The 24090-nt window shown below is 45.8% G+C and overlaps 1 protein-coding gene across 12 annotated transcripts in view; it reads left to right on the top strand.

The window, feature by feature from the left end:
• Positions 1–98: 98 nt before the first annotated feature.
• KATNIP (katanin interacting protein) overlaps positions 99–24090 on the top strand; it is a 241234-nt gene continuing 217242 nt past the window's right edge. For 7 of the 12 annotated variants that reach the window (XM_063612791.1, XM_063612790.1, XM_063612789.1 and 4 more), the window contains exon 1: positions 106–189. In XM_063612791.1, the coding sequence (XP_063468861.1) occupies positions 183–189 (7 nt within the window). In that variant the 5' untranslated portion in view covers positions 106–182. Of the gene's footprint in view, positions 190–20747; positions 20830–24090 lie in introns of all 12 variants that reach the window. The other 5 variants (XM_055297731.2, XM_055297730.2, XM_055297729.2 and 2 more) reach the window with 3 other exon arrangements.

Below are 24090 nucleotides of genomic sequence, written 5' to 3'. Positions count from 1 at the left end.
TGGGTCAGACCCAGGGTTCGGAGGAGGAGTTCCAGCGCGCCGCCATGACGTCACTCTCCGGGGGCGGGCTCAGTAAGTGGAGCTCCACCGTCATTGGTCCGAGGCCCCGCAGTAACCAGGGGAACTGCAAACAGTGTAGAGGCCGCTTCCGGTTCGAGCACCCGGAACCGCCGCCTCTAGGGATGGACGGTGAGTGTCTGTGGGCCCCTCCGGGAGGTCGGGCTGTTATTCTCCCATCCCTCCCGAGCGCGCTTTGGGCAGAATCCTTGGCCATAAACCCCTGGACCACCACTTCCTGACCCAAGGGGGTCTCTGAAATGAGGAATAGGGAGGCTTAGTGGTCCGGAACGCGGAGGAGAGCCTCGGGGAGTGGTCAGTGCTGTGACCATTCTGCCCGGCTGTGGTCGTGAAGGAAACCGGTACTGGCTGGGAGCTCAGTGAAGGGACGTAGGGTGGGGAAGGAAAAGTAGAGGTCTGAGGAGGGTCTTGTGAATGTTGGGATGTGGAACTGTGGGATTTGGGAGTTGATATGAAGATAAGCTTGATCGTGGGAGTGCAATCGTCAGGTGCTGGGAAAGGGAATTGGTGTGGGGGGTGAAGGGAGTTTAGGAAATACTCCCTTTCTGTGCCTTGGCGTTAATAGTAATAGCTCCCTTTAACAAAGTGCTTTCCAGTACCAAGAACTCTGTAAGTACTCTTGGGCAACACCTCGCTAAGCTTCATACCAGCCTTTTGAGTTCAGCGTTGTTCCATTTTACAGATGATGAAACTGAGGCTCAGAGGTGTTAAGGAACTTGCCCAAAGTCAAACAACCAGCATGTAGCAGAGTGAGTGAGAAACCCAGACACCCCGTCTCTGGAGCTGAATTATGGAGCTTGAGATTTGGACCGGTTTTGAGGGTTCCTTTATTCCAGAGGTTGTAAATGCAGATGTCTGCAGAGGAGAGTTTAGTGAGCCGGATTGAGGCTGTAACTGAAAATCAATTCCTCACCTGAAAGGAAAGCTGCTCACCAAGCACCAGCTGATTGTCCTCATGGGGTACTTCTCAAAAACAGAGATGGCCAGTCACTCTGAATGCCAGAGACAGCTTGTGGGATCCCTGGTTAGAGTCATGGTATTGACAATTGGAAACAAATGGAAAATAGGCTATTCTGATATCTCACTTTGCAGATGGGAAGACTAAAGTCTAGAGAGACTGGTAGGGTCTGGGCTAGAGTCCAGATCATTTTTCTAATTACAGCACTGTCCCTCACTTCTCGGGAATTTGTTCCTGGGGAATCCACATTTTTATATTCACTGAATGTAGTGTGGAAAAAAATGTTTTTAATTGAACATTCTGTCATATGCTTAAAATATATCTTTGCCCTTTGTACTTTAGAGGCACTATAAAATGTGCTTTACCATTTTGCCCTCTGGAAAGGTCAATGTAATGTTGCTCTAGAACATCAGTTCTCAAACCTTTTAAGCCTTGGGACCCCTGTATACTCCTACCTCAAAGAGCTTTGTTTATGTATATTTATGATATTTACCATATCAAAGATTTAAACTGAGAAAATCTTAAAATGTCCATTAATTAGTTCCTTTAAAAATAATAAAAATTGGGCCGGGCACGGATTCGTGCCTATAATCCTAGCACTCTGGGAGGCCGAGGCGGGCGGATCACTTGAGGTCAGGAGTTCAAGACCAGCCTGGCCAACGTGGTGAAACCCTGTCTCTACTAAAAATTAGCGGGACGTGGTGACGCGTGTCTGTAATCCCAGCTACTTGGAAGGCTGAGGCAGGAGAATCATTTGAAGCCGAGATCTTGCCACTGCACTCCAGCCTGGGCAACAGAGCAAGACTCTGTCTGAAAAAAACCCAATAATAATAACAATAATAATATAATTGGCCAGGTGCAGTGGCTCATAATAATAATAATAATAATAATTGGCCACGTGCAGTGCCTCACACCTGTGATCCCAGCACTTTGGGAGCCTGGGTGGGTGGATTGCTTGAGCTCAGGAGTTCAAGACCAGCCTGGACAACATAGCTAGACCCTGTCTCAAAAAAACTCCCAACAACAATAAACCCGTTACTTCTGAACATAAATAATATTTTGAATGGAGAACAGTTACATTTGCCTCAAAAAAATGAATAGGAAGAGTAGCATTATTTTATGTTTTCTCAAGTTTATTCAATAGAAATAGAAAAAACTTCTCTCATTTCTGCTTCAGGATTCAAACTGTTTTGTTATGCTGCTTTGGCTGGTGTGTATGAAGAAAATTTGGCCTCATACAAATATATAATTGGAGCAGAGAGAAATATTTTAATTGCTTTTTCAGATAACTGTAGACACGCTCCTTTCATACTATACAAAATTTAGCAAATGGCAGTTTCTTTTTTTTTTTTGAGAAAAAGTCTCACTGTCGCCCAGGCTGGAGTGCAGTGGCATGATCTCAGCTCACTGCAACCTCTGCCTGCTGGGTTCAAGTGATTCTCCTGCCTCAACCTCCCGAGTAGCTGGGATTACAGGTGTGAACCACCATGCCCAGCTAATTTTTTTTATTTTTAGTAGAAATGGAATTTCCCCATGTTGGCCAGGCTGGTCTCAAACTCCTGACCTCAGGTGATCAGCCTGTCTCCACTTCCCAAAGTGCTGGGATTACAGCCGTAAGCCACCATGCCTGGCCTGCAAGTGGCAGGTTTTTTTTTTTTTTTTTGGAGACGGAGTTTTGCTGTCGTTGCCCAGGCTGGGGTGCAATGGCCTGATCTCTGCTCACCGCAACCTCCGCCTCCCAGGTTCAAGCGATTCTCCTGCCTCAGCCTCCCAAGTAGCTGGGATTACAGGCATGTGCCACCAAGCTCAGCTAATTTTGTACTGTGAGTAGAGATGGGGTTTCTTTATGTTAGTCAGGCTGGTCTCAAACTGCCAACCTCAGGCGATCCGCCCGCCTCGGCCTCCCAAAGTGCTGGGATTACAGGTGTGAAGAACCAAGCCAGGCCACAAGTGGCAGTTTCTTAGTCACAGTGTGTCATCTGAAGCCTTACAGGTGAACTTTTATACTGTGTTGCATTAAAATCCATTGGTCTATCTTGCCCTTTCATTGGCTGCTTTACCCATATATGATTTTATAACATCAGCCATCGGTTGGTTAGAAAATGTTCGTTCAGTGAGTTATGCAAATCTAAACGTTGACCTTTCAGATGCCATTATACAGTATTTAAAAAATCACATCTGTTAATATCACCACCTATTTCATTTTAAAAAGGAGTTCAAGTATTAGGAAACTATCAAACTCAAGGTAATGGAAACAAGTTTTCAACTTGTTTTCACTTGACAGCTTGAATTTTAACATTGGCAACAAATACTGTCAGCTGTTTCCTTGAAGTGACAGACTCACTTATTTCGTATTTGAGAAAATTTCTGCCAAATTCCCAGCACTGAATAACCATAATTTGTCTATTATATTCTTTACTGCCATGTACTCACATTTAAAACAAACAATTATTTTTATTTAAGAATGTCCTAATGGTTGGGTTCAGTGGCTCACCCCTATAGTCCCAACACTTTGGGAGGCCAAGACAAGAGGATCTCTTCAGCCCAGAAATTCAAGACCAGCTTCGTCAACATAGTGAGACTCCATCTCTACTAAATAAATAAATAAAATAAATAAATAATAGGCATGGTAGCACGCACCTGTGGTTCTAGCTACTAAGGAGACTGAGGTGTGAGGATCACTTGAGCCCAGGAGGTCAAGACCAGCCTGGGCAACTTAGTGAGACCTCATCTCTGTAAAAAGTAAAAAATTAGCCAGGTATAGTGGCTTGTGCCTGTAGTCCCGGCCACTCAGGATCACTTGAGCCCAGGAGGTTGAGGCTACAGTGAGCCATGATTGTGCCACTGCACTCCAGCCTGGGCAAAAAGACCTTGTCTAGAGAGAGAGGAGGGGGTGGGGTGGGGGGAGAGAGGAGAGAGAAAGAAGGGAGAGAGGGGAGAGAGAAAGGAAGGAGAAAGAAGGGAGGGATGGAAGAAGGGAGGGAGGAAGGAAGGAGGGAAGGTTTCCAGTACATTGTGGTAACACTGCCTTGATTCAGACTGCAAGCAGTTTTACCCATCATTGCTTTGTGTCATAAGTACAAATGTCAACACAGGGCCAGATGGGGTGGCTCATGCCTGTAATCCCAGCACTTTGAGAGGCCAAGGTGGGCGGATCACCTGAGGTCGGGAGTTTGAGACTAGCCTGGCCAACACGGTGAAACCCTGTCTCTACTAAAAATACAAAAATTAGCTGGGCGTGGTGGCACATACCTGTGGTCCCAGCTACTCGCGGGAGGCTGAGGCAAGAAAATCGCTTGAACCCAGGAGGCAGAGGTTGCAGTGAGCCAAGATCATGCCACTGTATTGCAGCCTGGGCAACAGAGTGAGACTGTCTTAAAAGAAAAAAAAAATCAACACAGTGAAAAACTCTTCAAATTATGATTAAAATACTTTTGTCTTTGTGGACCCCTCCTTCTCCCAGGATCTGCAGAACACACTTTGAGAAACATTGCTACGGTCCATTTTCAGGAAGGCTGCTTTGTGCCTTCTAATGAGCATCTCTACACTTGCAGTCTTAGGACGTTATTGTAGCCTAGTAGAGGAGTATGTTCATTTTCAGATTGGTCCCCAAAAGGAAAAATTTATTCTCAGAAGTATTTACCCTAAGGTCATATTTGACCTCCAAAGAATCCCATTTTCTTTTCCGATTTTTAAAACTTTGATTTACACTTTTTTTTTTTTTTTTTTTGAGACAGAGTCTTGCTCTGTCACCCAGGCTGTAGTGCAGTGGCATGATCTTGGCTCACTGCAACCTCTGCCTCCCAGGTTCAAGCGATTCTCTTGCTTCAGCCTCCTGAGTAGCTGGGATTGCAGGCACACGCCACCACGCCCGGCTAACTTTTTTGTCTTTTGTTAGCAGAGATGGGGTTTCACCATGTTGGTCAGGCTGGTCTTGAACTTCTGACCTGAGGTGATCCACCCGCCTCAGCCTCCCAAAGTGCTGGGATTATAGCCATGAGCCACCGCACCTGGCCCTGATTTATACATAATTTTATAGGCACATACCTCTTTATTGGATAAAGTGAAGCATACCTTATTGTGATTCTAACCAACTAGATAAGCCAAGCCTGGCCTTATTAGAAAGATGTTTACTTCCTAAATTCACAAAAGCTTAAATGTCTAGCAGATGCCCTTCAAACTGGACTGTAATTTAGTTTATTCGGCATGTCTTAATCACCATAGCTTTTCACAACCCTTTCCGTGGCCTTTTGATTTTGACTTTGGGCAGGTCCTATCTGTTTCTGTGATTCAGTGTAATGTCCTTAGGTTTGGGGGCCAGATAGCCCTGGGTTTGAATCTCTGCTGTACACTTTGACCTCTCTGAGCCTTGGTTTTCCTGTCAGTAAAATGGACATGATAATGAAGCCTACCTTGTTTTGTGGCTTCAATGAAACAATGCATCAAGTCTGGCATATAAAAAAAATGTTCCTGGCTGGGCGCGGTGGCTCACGCCTGTAATCCCAGTACTTTGGAAGGCCGAGGCAGGCAGATCACCTGAGATCGGAAGTTCAAGACCAGCCTGACCAACGTGGAGAAACCGTCTCTACTAAAAAAATGCAAAATTAGCCAGGTGTGATGGTGCATGCCTGTAATCCCAGCCACTTGAGGGGCTGAGGCAGGAGAATCGCTTGAATCTGGGAGGCAGAGGTTGTGGTGAGCCGAGATCGCGCCATTGCGCTCCAGCCTAGGCAACAAGAGTGAAAATCAGTCTCAAAAAAACAAAAACAAAAAAAAGTTCCTACGGCCGGGCGCGGTGGCTCACGCCTGACTTTGGGAGGCTGAGATAGGTGGATCACGAGGTCAGGAGTTCAAGACCAGCCTGGCCAAGATGGTGAAATCCTGTCTCTACTGAAAATACAAAAATTAGCCAGGTGTGGTGGTTGGTGCCTGTAATCCCAGCTACTCGAGAGGCTGAGGCAGAGAATTGCTTGAACCTGGGAGGCGGAGGTTGCAGTGAGCTGAGATTGCACCACCGCACTCTAGCCTGGGCCACTGAGTGAGACTCTGTCTCAAAAAAAAAAAAAAAGTTCCTACGTAGTGGCTGATGTTATCATTATCTGCAAATAGGCAGACTTCTTCCACACAGTTGACAGAAGAGGGAAGCGTGCTGATGAAGCTCTGTAGCAGATGATAACTTTTGTAATTAGCACACTCTTTGCTTAAGAGAAAATCCAATGTTTGACATTTTTTATTCCATGAAGGTACATTGGCAGCATGTGTTTTCTGCCTATGAAAATGTTTGCCTTTCTGTTAAAGTTGAATTTTCCCCAGTGCTTTAAAAATATGAAATGGTTTAGGAAAAAAAATTATATTTCATTTTCAAGGAACATAATAATTAGACAAAAGTTCAGCACATCGATATAATTAGAAAGGATTTGGAAGTTGTTCATTTGCTTTTCACTGCTCCCCTAGAGCAAATATTCAACATTTCCCCTGTTTATACTGTTCATTTGCTTAGCAAACTTTCTCAAATAATTAATAATGCCAAGATGAAATTTAGCCTCGCTTGTCCAAATAATCCCAGACTGCAAACAGGTGATGGTTGAATTAGGAAGGTTTTGCTGAGAGTACACTGTCGGTTTAGCTGGTCTCTCCTGTCCTTGTGTGGTATTTACCTGGCTTCTTGGTGATTTGTCTGTTTCTCTTACTACTTAAACCCAGCAAAAAAAAATAAAATAACAATCAAATGCAATAAAACAAAGCAAGCATTCAGCAGGTGAAATAAACATGCATCCCATATAGTCTTTGTGTCTGTTCTGTTTTCTTTTCTTCTTGTTCCGATCCTTCTATCTGATTAATTTCTCTCAAATTTTTTCAGAGTTCATTCCTCCTGTCACTTTAACTTATAGCAAGTCGGCACATAATGTTTTGTTTATTTTTCCTTATGAGATTCATTCCATGATTCAACATTTCAGTGCCTTCTGTGCATTGGAATTCAGAGATGCCAAATGAGTAAGATTGAATCCAGGTGAAGGGGATATGGGAATTCATTGTACTATTCTTGACATTTTTCTGTGAAGTTGATTTTTTTTTTTTTTTTTTTTTTTTTGCGATGGAGTCTCACTTTGTAGCCCAGGCTGGAATACAGTGGTGCGATCTTTGCTTACTGCATCCTCCACCTCCCGAGTTCCAGCGATTCTCCTGCCTCAGCCTCCTGGGTAGCTGGGATTACAGGCACATGCCACCACGCCCAACTAATTTTTGTATTTTTAGTACAGATGGAGTTTCACCATATTGCCCAGGCTGGTCTCGAACTCTTGACCTCAGGTGATCCAACCCTAACGCTTGGCCTCCTAAAGTGCTACGATTACAGGTGTGGATTTTTTTTTTTTTTTTTTTTTTTTTGAGACAGAGTCCTGCTCTGTTGCCCAGGCTGGAGTGCAATGGTGAGATAACTCACTGGTGCGTCCATCTCCTGGCTCAAGCGATCTTCCTATGTCAGCTCTCCAAGTAGCTGGGACTACAGGTGTGTGCCACCATGCCCAGCTAATTTTTTATTTTTTGTGGAGATGGGGGTCTTGCTATGTTGTCCAGGCTGATCTCAATCTCCTGAGCTCAAGCAATCCTCCCACCTTGGCCTCCCAAGTTGCTAAGATTACAGGCGTGAGCCACTGTGCCTGGCTGGAAATGAATTCTTTATATCAGAGCTTGCATAAGTGGGCTGAAACAGCCCACATGCATGTTTATTTGGCTCATAATGTTTTGTTTTTTAAATTTTTGAATTAGTTGTCAACATTGAAAAATGAGCAGATTTCTCATAAATACCTGATTGTGGTGTTTTCTTGAAAATATCAATAAAGTCTATTAACACCAAATCAGAATTCTGCATGGCAACAATTGTCCCACCACCCGAGTTAAGTGGAGACGTTGCCCTTTAGGAGGGAGGTGGCCTGTCTAATGACTGGCTTCTCTCATTGTGTCTGTCACTCCTAGGCCTGTCAGCATTTGTACTTAGAATTCTACTTTAGTATTAACTTGTACAGTTTTGAAAACTCCTGTGGACTTCCTCGTGTGCCATACTGGACTATACTTATTCTTTTTGTTTGTTTGTTTTTTGTTTTTAGAGTCTTGTTCTCTCACCCAGGCTGGAGTGCAGTGGTACGATCTCAGCTCACTGCAGCCTCTGCCTCCTGGGTTCAAGTGATTCTCCTGCCTCAGCCTCCCAAGTAGCTGGGATTACAGGTGTGTGCCACCACACCTGGCTAATTTTTGTATTTTTAGTAGAGATGGGGTTTCACTATGTTGGCCAGGCTGGTTTCGAACTCCTGACCTCAAGTGATCTGCCTGCCTTGGCCTCCCAAAATGCTGGGATTACAGGCATGAGTCAGCATGCCCAGCTTCTTTTTGTTTTAATCTGAACAAAAGGGAATATATTATCTGCCTTTAGAAACTTCATAGTATGGTGAGAAAGCAGACATAAACAGATGACTACATTTCAACATGGGAGTCCTTAGAAGATAATATTTGTAGAGGTCTTCCCCTTTCCCAAAGCAGTGTAGCCCACTGCCTGCTATTGCAAATAAAGTTTTATTGGAATGCAGCGGCACCCTTTCACATACATACAGTCCACGGCTGTTTTCTTGCAGAGTTGAGTAGTTGTAAAAGAGACTATGTGGCCCACAGGCCAAAAATATTTACTATCTGGCCCTGTACAGGGAACATTTGCTGACTGTTGCCATGGCAGATCTCATTTGATTCCTGAGACAGCTCAGTGGGATACTGTGATTGTGTCTGTTTTATACCACACACCTAGTAGGTAGCAGAGCCAGGACTCAGTCGAATAAGGTCTACACTTGGTAGTATGTTATGGAAGGCCCATTTCAGCCTTGTCACTGCCAGTGTGTGGCCAGGTTCTCACACCTGGAGAGTGAGTCTGCGGGGAAGACCTGGCCACTGGGCTGATGGAAGAATATACATTTTGAGAGGTATCCGTTTTGACTACATTCCCAGCTCCCTCAGCATCTAGTCCCATGACTGCTTCTCTGTTTCCAAATGGGAGTAGGCTAGTGCACAGCAATGTGGTTGGTTGCAAGGAAGAACTTGAAACTGTTTGCAGAGCACTTTATGTATAAGTAAGAAAGTGTGACTACCGATGTCCCATGAGGCTTTGCAGCTTTAACAATTGCCCCATGGATCATATCACCTTGAAGTAGAGAATTTGTCTGGGGAATTAGCTCCCCTCCAGCCTCATCTTTTTAGACACTTGCCTACCTGCTCTCACACCCAGAGGTTTTACACTGCACTGTACAGCATCTATCAATATGTTTTTCCATATTCAAAAATAGTAATTTCAGGCCAGGCATGGTGGCTCATGCCTGTAATCCTCGCACTTTGGGAGGCTGAGGCAGGAGGATCAGTTGAGCCCAGGAGTTTGAGATCAGCCTGGGCAACACGGTGAGACCCCATCTCTACAAAAAATTGTTAAAAATTATTTGGGCATGTTGACACATGCCTGTGGTTTCAGCTACTCGGGAGGCTGAGGTGGGATCACCTTAGCCCAGGAGGTTGAGACTACAGTGAGCTGTGATCATGCCACTGCACTCTAGCCTGGGCAACGGAGCAAGACCCTGTCTCAAAAAAAAAAAAATAGTAAGGTCATGGTGGCTCATACCTATAATCTCAGCACTTTGGGAGGCCGAGGCAGGCGGATCACTTGGGGTCAGAAGTTTGAGAACAGCCCGGCCAACATGGTGAAACCCCGTCTCTACTAAAAATACAGAAATTAGCCGGGCATGGTGGCACCTGCCTGTAATCCCAGCTTCCTGGGAGACTGAGGCAGAAGAATCATTTGAATCCAGGAGGCAAAGGTTGCAGTGAGCCTAGGTCGCGCCACTGCACGCCAGCCTGGGCAACAGAGCGAGACTCCATCTAAAAAAAAAAAAAAAAATCCAGGTGTGGTGGCTCACGCCTGTAATCCCAACAGTTTGGGAGACCGAGGCGGGCAGATCACGAGGTCAGGAGTTCGAGACTAGCCTGGCCAACATGGTGAAACCCCGTCTCTACTAAAAATACAAAAATTAGCCGGGCGTGGTGGCGGGTGCCTGTAATCCCAGTATTCAGGAGGCTGAGGCAGGATAATCGCTTGAACCTGGGAGGCAGAGGTTGCAGTGAGCCGAGATCGCGCCACTGCAGTCCAGCCTGGGCTATAGAGTGAGACTCTGTCTCAGAAAGAAAAAAAAAGTAATTTCACATAAGAACCTGGACTTCTCAGTCTCTTGATAAACAGGGTGCTTTGGGCCCTCAACACTTCCTTGTCACGTAGCTCTGGTCCTCTATCACTGAACAGTGGCCACCCCCTTGACCTGGGACATGTGCTGATGACCCCTTCTGGCTAGTGTTACCTGTCATCTGGTGCTCACTTCTTCCATTGAGCATATTGGCCTCCTTTGCAGGCATCTGAGATTTCAATCCCAGCCCGAGACACTTGGGGGAGGTTGGCCATCTCTGGAGTACACCGTCTTCTTTCCCACCTCGCTGCCTTGCCCGTGCTGTGTTCCCTGCCAGCTGTGCCCTTCTTTCAAGTCACTTCCACACTGTAAATTGCAGTGACCAGCACCACCTGCAGAATTAGCTCCTTCCCCATGGCAGGACCCCATAGCTAGTCAGGCATTGTGTTGTATCACAGAGACGGGCTCTATGCTTTTCTCCCTCTTGAGGGTAGAGACTCACTTCTTTCCTTTGTATGCCCAGCACCTGGCACAAGGACTGCACAAGCAGATCCCATGAGTGTTTGCTGGGTTGACACTGTAACCAGGAAAGAGATGAACGGATTTGTTCCCTAGTGAATTGCTGGACATTCTCCATGAAGTAGACAAAGGAAAGGGCCTTGTAGCCAAGCTTCCAGGGACCGTGGCTGGATCCTTTTTCTCTTTTTTTTTTCTTTTTTTCAAGACAGAGTCTCGCTGTGTCACCCAGGCTGGAGTGCAGTGGTATTATCTTGGCTCACTGCAACCTCCGCCTCCTGGGTTCAAGCAGTTCTTCTGTCTTAGTCTCCCAAGTAGCTGAGACTACAGGCGCCCACCACCACGCCTGGCTAATTTTGGTATTTTTTTTTTTTTTTTAGTAGAGACAGGGTTTCACCATATTGGTCAGGCCGGTCTTGAACTCCTGATCTTAGATAATCCACCCGCCTTGGCCTCCCAAAGTGTTGGGATTACAGGCGTGGGCCACTTCGCCCAGCCTGGTCCTTTTTCTCTAGTGGACACGTATGGTTTCCCCAGACAACCCAGTCCTCATACTATTCCCACTCCAAGCTTCCTGTCCCGTCCCCCGCAGCTGCTTCCCCTGCTCTCCCGTTAGCATTCCTGTCCTGGCCCAATTTCCTTTCCTAGTGAAGTCACTTTCTCTTCCAGCTCCCACTTCACTTCAGAGCCCACTGCTACCTTGACCACCCTTAGCAGTGGACCCTCTGATTTAACATGTCCTTTGGGGAGAGGAAAGTTATGGGTAAACATAGCGCCTGGCAGGAAGTCAGAGCACTACAGATATCTGGTTACCTGCAGGGCCTACCACATTTTTCTAAACTCTAAGTGAACCTGCAATGCAGTGTGTGTGTGTGTGTGTGTGTGTGTTTCCCTGCAACGAGTCTCAAACTATTCGGAAACATTTCATGAACTCTCTAATGTCACAAAAGTTAGAGCTGGAAGGAACTTGACAGATCTCACTTAGGGTCCCATTTTGGGGACTCTGTAGTATCTCAGAACTGTGAAGTTCCCTTGAGGGGTCACACATTTAGAGGCCTGCAGGGGCCAGGTAATGTAAATGACTGTCCTGGCCCGAGTTTATTTCATTATGCTGCCTGTGTCAGTTTCCAACACCTAAATACACATTGCATGACCAAGAATATTCTTCAGTTTCATAAAGAAATCTGTTGTCAGCCAGGGGCTATGGCTCATGCCTGTAATCCCTGTACTTTGGGAGACTGATGCAGGAGGACTGCTTGAACTCAGGAGTTTGAGACCATCCTGGGCAATATGGCAGACCCCAGCTTTACCAAAAAATGTTATAAATTAGCTGGGCTTGGTGGCACATGCCTGTAGTCCCAGCTCCTTGGGAGGCTGAGGTGGGCGGATCACTGAAGCCCAGAAGGTTGAAGTTATGGTGAGCCATGACCACACCACTTTGACTCCAGCCTGGCTGACAGAGTGAGACCCTATCTCAAAAAAATAATAATGGTGATAATAATAATAGGACCTTCCCATAAGGCTGCTAGGAGAATGCAATGAATTCATCCATCTAAAACCCTTAGAACAGGGCCTGGTGCTTGGTAGCCTCTCAGTACAAATTAGCTATGTGGAGAAGGAACACATCTCTTTCCTTAGGATTCTGGGAGATCTCATGCACTACTTCCAGCGTTTCTCAAGGCAGATTGGCAGATCATTTTTGGGAGATGCAAATACTCAGAAGACACTTTAATTAGGGTACACATACACACCCATGCACGTTTTCACAAGTGCAAAGTCTTCACTCGTACACTCTGGGGAGCTGGAATGGCTGGATAAGGCTGGGTTGGAGTGCAGACTGGGAATGGGTTTAGGAGCTTGTCTGATGGATACAGAGGTAGACTGAAATATATTTCAGCCTGGGAAGCGTGCTGTCACATAAGCCGCTGATTAGATTACAGAAATGTAGCATTTACTTATCTTTACTATTTCAAATGGAAAAAAAAATCAATATTTTCCAATTATCTTCAATGGGGTATTAAACTGACTTTGTCATATTTCGTTTCACCATCCCAGAAAGAGCAGGGGGAAGGGATCAGGAAAGCACATTGCAAGAGCAGATGACGTCTTCACTGCAGTACCTGGTCATGCCTCCTGTCCCTTCCAGCATTGTCTATTCAGAAATTCGGTCATTCACTCGTTCATCCATTTCAGAAATTTCTACTGATGCACACTCCATTCTAGGCACTATTCCAGGTGTGGAGAATTCACTGATAAGCCAGATAGCAGCCTCTGGTTTCATGGGGCTTATTTTTAGTTGGGGAGACAGACTACAAACATATTAATAAGAAAATGTCAGTAAGTGCCATGCAGAAGCTTAAGACAGGGAGGACTGAGGGCTGGGTCCCTCTGGAGAGGTGGGTTGTTTTAAGCTGAAATCTCATTGCTAAGAAGGATCCCTCATAAGACCAAGGGCATGAGTGTTCTTGGCCCAGAGGAGAGGGCTAAGGCCCTGAGGCAGGAAGGAGTCTTGGGTCTATGGAGCAGAAGAAGGATGTGGGACTAGGTGCAGTGGCACATGCCTGTGGTCCCATCTGTGCAGGAGTCCACTTGGGAGTATCGCTTGAGCCTGGGAGGTCGAGGCTGCAGTGAGCTGTGATCACACCACTGCAGTCCAGCCTGGGCAACAGAGCAAGTTTCCTTCTCTAAATACAAAGAAGAAAGACAGTAGGGCTGCAGGGAAGAGGGAGGAGAGGTCCAAAATATCCCATGGGCCAGGCCATGCAGAGCCTGGTCAGAATGGGGCTTGGATTATTTTCTGCATGCACAGGGAAACATTAGAAGTTCAGGCAGGCAAGCGGTAGGGTCTGGTTTTTATATGGCTGCCGTAGGAAAATCCGGGCAAGAGTGGAGGCAGGGATACCTACTAGGTAGCTGTTGAAAAAGTTGGTCACATGCGGTGGCTCATGCCTCTAATCCCAGCACTTTGGGAAGCTGAGACAGGTAGAATTGCTTGAACCCAGGAGTTCGAGACCAGCTAGGCAACATAGTGAGACCTCATCTCTACTAAATTAAAAAAAAAAAAAAAAAAAGCTGGCCATGGTGGCACATACCTGTGTCCCAGCTACTTAGGAGGCTGAGGCAGGAGGATCACTTGAGCCCAGTAGGTCGAGGCTGCAGTGAGCCATGATCATGCCCACTGCACTCCAGCCTGGGCAACAGAGCAAGACCCTGTCTGGAAAAAAAGAAAAAAAAAGTCCAGGGGGAGTTGACGGGGCCTGGCTTGGAGAGAGGGATAATAGGAATGAACAGATTCCAGATCTATTTGGAAGCCCAAGTTCAGTTGAGCTGGCTGAGATCCATGAATAGTCAGCAGTTTATGGGAACTAATAACTGCTAAGTACCTACTGCATGCAGGGCGCTGTTCTGAGAGTTTTACATGTAGTGCCTTAACCCTGACAATAGACTTAAATGGAGTTAGGACTAATAGGACTCCCAAATGGGTAATGAGTAGCTAAGAGAGACCTGCTGACCCAGAGCCTCCCCTCTCAGCCGCCACACAGCATTGTCCCCAGGCTCTTATCTAATTATGAAGCTCCCAGAAGAACACATGGCTAAGCATTTCTAAACCAAGCAAATGCGCGTTAATGGTGTGCATGTTATAAATAAGCATTTCTGTATGCCAGCTGCTGTTTGGGTTTGGAAAGGAAAAGAAGATCTTAGCATGACTTGTTTATCCCAGGTAATTTGGCAGTAAACTGGACCCCAGAAGTCAAGTTACACAGAAAATGCAAAGGAAAAGTGACAGGGGTATCATATCAGGCTTTCCAAAAAGGAAGGTAACTTAAATGCCCACATCAGCCTGGAGGCACACGTGGGGAATGAAGGGAAGGGGTGTTGCAGAGCTGGTGTCTACCTGGCTTGCTTGCTTGCTTGCTTGCTTGCTTTTTTTTGACGGAGTTTCACTCTTCTTGCCCAAGTTGGAGTAATGGCGCAATCTCGGCTCACTGCAACCTCCATCTACTGGGTTTAAGCGATTCTCCTGCCTCAGCCTCCCTAGTAGCTGGGATTAAAGGCATGCACCACCACACCCGGCTAATTTTTTGTGTTTTTAGTAGAGACAGGGTTTCACCATGTTAGCCAGGCTGGTCTCAACTTCTGACCTCAGGTGTTCCGCCCACCTCGGCCTCCCAAAGTGCTGGGATTATAGGTGCGAGCCACCGCGCCTGGCCCTACCTGGCTTTCAAACAGTCCTGCTCTTTGTCTAATAGATTTCTGTTGTTTTAGTGGGATGTCCTTAAAGAAGTCGCCTCGGCCGGGCGCGGTGGCTCACGCCTGTAATCCCAACACTTTGGGAGGCCGAGGTGGGCGGATCACAAGGTCAGGAGATCGAGACCATCCTGGCTAACACGGTGAAACCCCATCTCTACTAAAAAAAAATGCAACAAAAATTAGCCGGGCGTGATGGCAGGCGCCTGTAGTCCCAGCTACGTGGGAGGCTGAGGCAGGAGAATGGCATGAACCCGGGAGGCGGAGCTTGCAGTGAGCCGAGATCGTGCCACTGCACTCCAGCCTGGGCGACAGAGCAAGATTCCGTCTCAAAAAAAAAAAAAAAAGTCGCCTCAAAACGGGTCCATGGCATCAAGATAAATAAATAATAGGAGTCCGGGCGCGGTGGCTCACACCTGTAATCCCAGCACTTTGGGAGGCCTAGGCGGGTGGATCACCTGATGTTGGGAGTTCAAGACCAGCTTGGCCAACATAGTGAAACCCCGTCTCTGTTAAAAATGCAAAAATTAGCCGGGTGTGATGTCGTACCCCTGTAATCCCAGCTACTTGGGAGGCTGAGGTGGGAAAATCACTTGAACCTGGGAGGCGGAGGTTGCAGTGAGCCAAGATTGCACCACTGCATTCCAGCCTGGGTGACAGAGTGAGACTCTGTCTCAAAAAAAAAAAAAAAAAGAAAGAAATAATAGGAAAGTCAGGTGCACTGCTTCACGCCTGTAATCCCAACACTTTGGAAGGCAAAGGTGGGAGATTGCTTTGAATCCTGGAGTTTGAGCCCAGCATGGGCAACATAGTGAGACCCCTGTCTCTACAAAAATAAGTTTTAGCCAAGTGTGGTGGCACATACCTATAGTGCCAGCTATTCTGGAGGCTGAGGTGGGAGAATGGCTTGAGCCCAAGAGTTTGAGACTGCAGTGAGCTATGATCACATCACTGCACTCTAGCCTGGACAACAGAGTGAGATGTCTCATAAAAAAAAAACAACAAAACAAACAAACAAACAAACAAAAACAAAGGAAGAATGGGAAAGTGGGAGATTTGTCTGCCTAGTTATGTACTGAGTTGGAAACTAGAGGCCTGATTTTTTTAGCCTGTACAGAGCCTTAAAATTTTTTAAATTATTCATCATTTAAAAATTAGAATACTGGATTTACCACTTCTCTGGAAAATCTAATCCAGCAAAACCAGGCCCACCTTTCTTTGTGGAAACCAGCAGCTGTTTTTTTTTTTTTTTTTTTTTGAATTTTTTTAAGAGATGGAGTCTTGCTTTGTTGCCCAAGAGCTGCTCCCACCTTAACCTCCCAAAGTGATAGGATTACAGGCGTGAGCCACTGTGCCCCTCTTGGGCAGCTGTTCTTAGGCCGCCTTGTCCCCATCCTGCCACATTCCTCTGTTTGCCTCACTCCAACACATGCGTATCTTTGCAAACGCTATAGGTAGAAGCCAGAATCAAGGTTCAGGAAGCCAGCTGGGCGTGGTAGCTCACTCCTATAATCCCAGCACTTTGGGAGGCCAAGGCAGGCAGATCACCTGAGGTCAGGAGTTCGAGACCAGCCTGGCCAACATGGCAAAACCCAGTCTCTACTAATTCAAAAATACACTGGGCGTGGTGGTGGGCGCCTGTAATCCCAGCTACTTGGGAGACTGAGGCAGGAGAATCACTTGAACCCGGGAGGCAGAGGTTGCAGTGAGCCAAGATTGTGCCACTGCACTCCAGCCCCAGGCGACAGAGTGAGACTCTGTCTAAAAAAAAGGAAGTTGAAATGGGAGTATGGGAGTGGGGGTAGTAATGACAGGGGGTGCTCTCCTTCCTGGACTGGAAGAACGGTGTGCAGGCAGCAGGGGGGGCAAGCACGCTGAGCATACTGGGTCAGTCGTTGGACTAACGGGTTGCTAACCCTTCCTCGCTTCCTTGTTGTGTAACCGTGGGCAGTTTGCTTTGCTTCTGTGACCAATGCGGCTTTGTCATTGCAAATAGTAGGAAATCCCAAGAGCTATCACCTGGGGAAGAAGCTGACAATGGCAGGTGCTCAGAAAGCACTGGAGAAACTGACTCCCTTTGAAATCAGATCGTCAGACAACCCATCTGCACCTTCCTTTATCTTTTTTTTTTCTTTTTCTTTTTCCTTTCTCATCTTCTCTAGCCATTTCATAAAAACTTTGCCCTCAAATAAATGAGCAGGTCACCAGTAGCCTATTGGCTTCACTAAGGAACTGTTGTTTCAATTTCCAGAAACCATATTTTGTCATCATTTCATTCTTATCTCTCACACATTACTGACTGATCTCTTAAAAGAAGGCAGTTTGTCCTCCAAAAATATTGTGTTCTGTTTCCAGCAAGGTTCGGGGTCCTGAGGTTCACGGAGGCTCCTCCATCTCCCTCTGACAGACCACCTGCCCCATCTTAGGTCTTGGATGGGAGAGTCTATAGCATTTCTCATTATGTTTTTCACACATTTAAATCAGCCTTTGGACATTGCATATTTTAAGTTTGTTTTAGCTTTTTGAATAGGAAATAGATCCAAATAGATCATTCAAAAATAAAAATAAGACCAGGCACAGTGGCTCACACCTATAATCTCAGCACTTTGGGAGGCTGAGGCAAGAGGATTGCTTGAGCCCAGGAGTCTGAGACCAGCCTGGACAACATAGCAAGACTCCACCTCTACAAAAAAGTAAATAAGCAAGATGTGGTGGCACACCGTTGTGTTTTTTTTCTGTTTGTTTGTGTTTTTGTTGTTGTTTGAGAAGGAGTCTCCCTCTGTCGCCCAGGCTGGAGTGCAGTGGCACGATCTTGACTCACTGCAACCTCTGGCTCCCGGGTTCAAGCGATTCTCCCACCTCAGCGTCCTGAGTAGCTGGCATTACAGGCACCTGCCACCATGCCTGGGTAATTTTTGTATTTTTAGTAGAGATGGGGTTTCACCATGTTGGTTGGCCAGGCTAGTCTCGAACTCTTGACCTCAGGTAATCCGCCCGCCTCGGCCTCCCAAAGTGCTGGGATTACAGTCGTGAGCCACTGCACCCAGTGGTGGCACACCCTTGTAATCCCAGCTACTCAGGAGGCTAAGGTGGGAGGATCGTTTGTTCCCAGGAATTCCAGGCTGTAGTGAGCTATGTTCACACCACTGCATTCCAGGATGGGCAACACAGCAAGACTCAGTCTCTAAAAGATAATAGTAATAGGAAAGTAAAAATAAAAACAATATAAAAAACATACATTAAGAAGTCCCTCACATGCCTCTCTGGGTAGTTCTTTATGCAAATAGAACCAATATGAGTATATATTTTGATTTTCCCTTTTTCTTAGAGAAAAGGTTAAATGCAACATATACTTTCTGGTCTTGATTTTTTTTCCACCTAAAATATGACCATCTTTTAAGGATATATAAGGAGTAGAATATAAGAAGCTTGCTCATTCTTTCAGCTTTACAGTGTTCAATTACATTGTGCAGATTCATCATATTTATTCAGTGACTTATTATTTCTGATATTTGCTATTACAAATTATGATACAGCAAATACCTTGCGCATTTGTTTCCTATTTGTGGACACATGTCTTCACGGCTGATTCATAGTAGTGATATTGCTAGCTCAAAGGAAAAATGCATTTGTGCTTTTGAGGGATTACAGGCGTGAGCAACCAGGCCTTGCCCCGGGAATAAGAAAGAAGTTTTTTTTTTGAGACCAAGTCTTGCTCTGTCGCCAGGCTGGAGTACAGTGGTGCAATCTCGGCTCTCTGCAACCTCTGCTTCCTGGGCTCAAGTGATTCTCCTACCTCAGCCTCCCGAGTAGCTAAGACTACAGGCACGTGCCATCACGCCCAGCTAATTTTTGTATTTTTAGTAGAGACGGAGTTTCACCATGTTGGCCAGGATGGTCTCAGTCTCTTGACCTCGTGATCTGCCCGCCTGGGCCTCCTGAAGTGCTGGGATTACAGGTGTGAACCACTGCACCCGGCCGGAAATAAGTTCTTAATCCAAAACTCTTGGATGGGGAGGCCCTTACAATGGATTTCTTTACCTGCAGATTTCTACTGAGTTCCTTTTATTCTCCAAAATCTGCCCTTTCATGCCAAGGCTGAGCATTTTACCAGACTCGATGGGAGTGAGGGTCTAATGTCAAGCCTGCCTCTGCACATTTGGTATTTTCTGCCCCTTGCCATCTTCTATATCTTCTCAGTAAGCCATCTGGCTAGAAGGGAGCTAGAATTCCTTCACGGGGAATTCTTTCCTTTCAGTCTCTTTATTAATTGCTGTGGGAGTCCAAAGCACATTAAACAGCTGCATCCCAGAAGAGTTCCTTACCTGGAACTTCCTCCTGAGCACATGCTTGTATTGCCTTTGTTCTTGTACCAGCCTTTACTAACCTGGCCGAGGGACAGTGGAGTCTAGTGTTTAGGAGTGCAGACTCTGGAGCCAAATTGCCCAGATTCAAATTAAAGCTCCACCACTCGCTAGCTATATGATATTGCACAAGTTTCCTAATCTCTTTGGGTCTCAGTGCCCTCATCTGCCAAGTGGGAAAATATAGTGCCTATTTCATAGGGTAGTTGTGAGAAGTAAATGATTTGATGTATGTGCTTAGCCCCGAGCCCACAGTGCCTGGCACGTTGTAAACCCTGACTACAGGTGAGCTCCCACAGTAATGGTGATGATGATAATGATGGCAGTGGTGATGATGGTTGACAGTGACAGGGTGATGTCAGTGGTGATTACAGTGACAGTGATGATGATGACCATGACAATGATGTTGATGGTAATGATGATGACAGTGATGATGGTGATTATGAGCGCATTGAGCCCTGCCACTTAACAAGCTACATTTTTGTGATCTTGCGCAAGCAGTGCAATCACTCACCCTGTTTGCTTCTCATTTCTTCATTGTTTTGTACCAATAGGAATAGTACTATTCATCTAAAGCAAGAGTCAGTTAAACAGCCTGTGGAGCAGATCTGGCCTGTCACCTGTGTTTTTTTTTTTTTTTTTTTTTTTTTTTTTTAGACACAGTCTCGCTCTGTCGCCCGGGCTGGAGTGTAATGGCGCCATCTCAGCTCATTGCAACCTCTGCCTCCCGGGTTCAAGCAATTCTCCTACCTTAGCCTCCCGAATAACTGGGATTACAGGCGTCCGCCACCACACCCGGCTAATTTTTTTTCATTTTGGTAGAGACAGGGTTTCACCATGTTGGCCAGTCTGGTTTTGAACTCCTGACCTCAGGCAGTCTGCTTGCCTTGGCCTCCCAAAGTGCTGGGATTACAGGCATGAGCCACCTTGCCCAGCGCCTCCCCTTTTTTTTTTAAATTTAAAATTTTTATCTTTATTTTAGATTCAGGGGGTTGCATGTGCAGGTTTGTTACAGGGTATATTGCATGATGCTGAGGTTTGGGCTTCTATTAACCCTGTATAGTGAACCCATATAGTGAACATAGTATCCAATAGAAGTTTTTTAGCCATTTCTCCCTCCTATTTTCAAGTCCCCAGTGTCTATTGTTCCCATCTTTATGTTCACGTATACCCAGTGTTTAGCTCCCACTTGTAAGTGAGAATGTTTTTTTAAAATAAAGTTTTATTGGAACATGGTCACACCCATTGATTTGCATATTGTCTATGGCTGCTTTTGCTGCGGTGGTGGAGTTGAGTAGTTGCACCAGAGACCTTGTGGTCTTATGACCTTATGGCATACATAGTGAAAAATATTTACTCTCTGGCTCTTTACAGAGAAAGTTTGCTGACATCTGGTCTAAAGGAGTGGTTGTGAGGATGCAGGAGATGATGCCTCTGCATAGAAACTCGCCACATAGTAGGTGTCCAATACAGTGGCGCTGCATCAGCCAAGCATTGAACTTTTATTAACTCAATGCTGGGCTCTTACCTCCACCCCCACCACCCTCCTCCCACCTGAAGAGGATAAATAGAGGGAGTGATTACAATATGAATAGTTTAATTAGGAATATCATGAAATTATATTCTGCATATATATTTTTATCATGTACTATACATTTCCATATGCATCAGATATGCATGCATATTAGTCTACAGCAGTGGATATAAAAAGCTATGTCCTGTAGACTGTACTTTACGGGTTGTTTAAGACTCTTTATCAAGGGTAATTTTGGCACTGATTTTCCCTTTGCCTGATGACTTCAGAAACTAACATCCAAGGAAGATGCGACTCCCCTCTAAATGGTAGCGATGAAGATTATCTTCATCTAGAGCAAAGTGTCAGAATGTGCTAACCATTGAAAACGAATCCTATGTGCAGATAAAACCTTGCTGAAATCATAAGTGGGAGAATAGTATTGTAGTTACAAAATTCAATGCAGTCACTTCTTTTTTTTTCTTTTCCCCAGACAGACATCTGTTCTATAAAGTAAAGTACACACGTATAATTTACATTTGGCCTTATTTATTGCTTCATAGCTGAAGCAGGCAGGTCACCCTGCAAAATGCAGAGGAACACCCCCTTAATTTTGCAAGTGGCATATATTGATATTAACGTTGCCTTTTTCCACTTCCTTTGAGTTGTTGTGAGAATAAATGAGATATAGGTAGGAAGATGCTCAGAGAAGCTAAGTGCAGTAGACAGGCACAGTGTAACCTGGTTACAGCACTTCCATCCTTGACAGGCAGGAGCTGTCTTCGCATCGAGCTAATCTGGAGGAGAGAGAAAGGCTCAGTGATGCGAGGACTGGGCCAACCAGTCTTCTAGGGAGCTTAGATAATAAATGCTGTTAATTGAGTTAATTATCTTCATTGGAAAATAAGCAAATTATTTTCTGATTTAATGAATTAAAAAGCTTCCAATTAACTCCAGTAGAAAGATTTGCTTTTATGTTTTATTTTATTTTATTCTTTTTGTTTGTTTGTTTTTATAGAGACAAGGTCTTGCTATGTTACCTAGGCTGGTCTTGAACTTCTGGCCTCCAGTGATCCTCTTGCCTTGGCCTCTCAAAGTGCTGGGATTACAGGCGTGAGCCACTACATCTGTCCTACTTTCACATTTTAGTAGTTAAGCTCTATGTTCTTTGCATTAATGTAACTGGACGACTGAACGCAGGTCTCATGCTTGCTGCTTGCAGAGTTCAGTTAATAGGAGTGAGGTCTGGTAATAAGAAAGTGAATTTATTAACCAAAACTAGTAAAGGGGAAGTGGTCGGATTCCTATCCAAAGTAACCACTTCCATTTTGTGGCGGAAGAAAACTTCAGTTTTCCCTTACAGGAGTGAGCCAGGCGCAGTGGCTCACTCCTGTAATCCCAGCACTTTGGGAGGCCGAGACAGGAGGTTCACCTGAGGTCAGGAGTTCGAGACCAGCCTGGCCAACATGGTGAAACCCCATCTTTACTAAAAAAATACAAAAATTAGCGAGGCATGGTGGTGGGCACCTGTAATCCCAGCTACTTGGGAGGCTGAGGCAGGAGAATTGCTTGAACCTGGGAGGCAGAGGTTGCAGTAAGCAGAGATTGCACCACTGCACTCCAGCCTGGACAACAGAGTGAGGTTCCATCTCAAAATAAATAAATAAATACATAAATAAAAAGGGAAAACTTGATAAAGAAATGCAAGAATTGGGCTGAGTACCATTTGTGTGTCTTGTTCGGGTGGCCATCTTGGGTCCCAGTCTACCTGGACATTGGGCTGGTGTCATCTCAACAATGGCCAGGTTGTTAACTTGCCACCGTGAAGTCATCTCTGCAATTTTGCAGCTGGGTCTCTAGGCTTGCTCCAAGATTAGCCCCTGGAACTTCTAAGAAGGCACATAGGCAAATACTAGTATACAGTTAGAGAAATGTGAAGAGAGTATATACGATGAGAAAGGGAGAGACATGGAGTCTATTTTAAGGCTAAGAGAGGCCGGGCGCGGTGGCTCACCCTTGTAATCCCAGCACTTTGGGAGGCCAAGGCGGGTGGATCACGAGGTCAGGAGATCGAGACCACGGTGAAACCCCGTCTCTACTAAAAATGCAAAAAATTAGCCGGGCGTGGTGGCGGGTGCCTGTAGTCCCAGCTACTCGGAGAGGCTGAGGCAGGAGAATGGCGTGACCCTGGGAAGCGGAGCTTGCAGTGAGCCGAGATTGCGCCACTGCACTCCAGCCTGGGTGCCTGGGTGACAGAGCGAGACTCCGTCTCAAAAAAAAAAAAAAAAAACGCTAAGAGAAAAGGCTTCTGCAGTTTCCTTTAAGGTTCAATCTTGAAATCCAAGAGAAAGGGAAAAAAAAGTTTTCAAATGCATTTTGAAGTTAAGCTGCCCATTTACGTTAATATTTTGGTTTTTGTTTGTTAGTTTGTTTGTTTTGAGACAGAGTCTCACTCCTTCACCCAGGCTGGAGTGCAGTGGTGCAATCTTGGCTCACTGCAACCTCTGCCTCCCAGGTTCAGGTGAATCTTGTGCCTCTGCCTCTGGAGTAGCTGGAATTACAAGCATGTGCCAACACGCCCGGCTAATTTTTGTATTTTTAATAGATATGGGGTTTCACCATGTTGACCAGGCTGGTCTTGAAGTCCTGACCTCAGGTGATCCACCCTCCTCGACCTCCCTAAGTGTTAGGATTACAGGCATGAGCCACCGCGCCTGGCCACATTAATGTTTTGTTTTTATGGTCCACCTTAATTTTTTAAACTGTTCTTTATTAGTATAACATAATTTTAGAGATGAAAAGCAACCATAAAGATGATTCAGCCTAACTCTTAAAGAAAAAAAAAAAAAAAAACTATGGCCCAAAGAGACCTAATGACTTATCCAAGGTCCCATAGCTGTCACTTGTCCCTCGGGACTAGATCCCCAGGAGGCTGTGTGGCCAGCAAAGCAAGGGCCTCAGCCAGGTGCTGGGATCTGCCGTGCTCACCCTGGAGGAGCTCTGCTCCCTCTTGTTGCCTGTTCTTGCCCTGGGCCCTGTGGGGCCCTGCTGGCATCTCACTGGCCTCTGCACTACTCCTGCTGCCAGGACACCCCAGTCTGTCAGTGGCCCAGACCCCAACCCGCTTTGTGCCTAGCAGCTCAGGGACAGTCCCCTCGCTCTGCATGATGAGGCCTGACTACCTGGCATGTCATTGTCCCTGGC

The sequence above is a fragment of the Symphalangus syndactylus genome, chromosome 11 (genome assembly GCF_028878055.3).
Source record: "Symphalangus syndactylus isolate Jambi chromosome 11, NHGRI_mSymSyn1-v2.1_pri, whole genome shotgun sequence".
NCBI lineage: Eukaryota > Metazoa > Chordata > Mammalia > Primates > Hylobatidae > Symphalangus > Symphalangus syndactylus.
The sequence above is the reverse complement of the archived record's forward strand: the minus strand, read 5'-3'. Positions and strand labels throughout refer to the sequence as shown.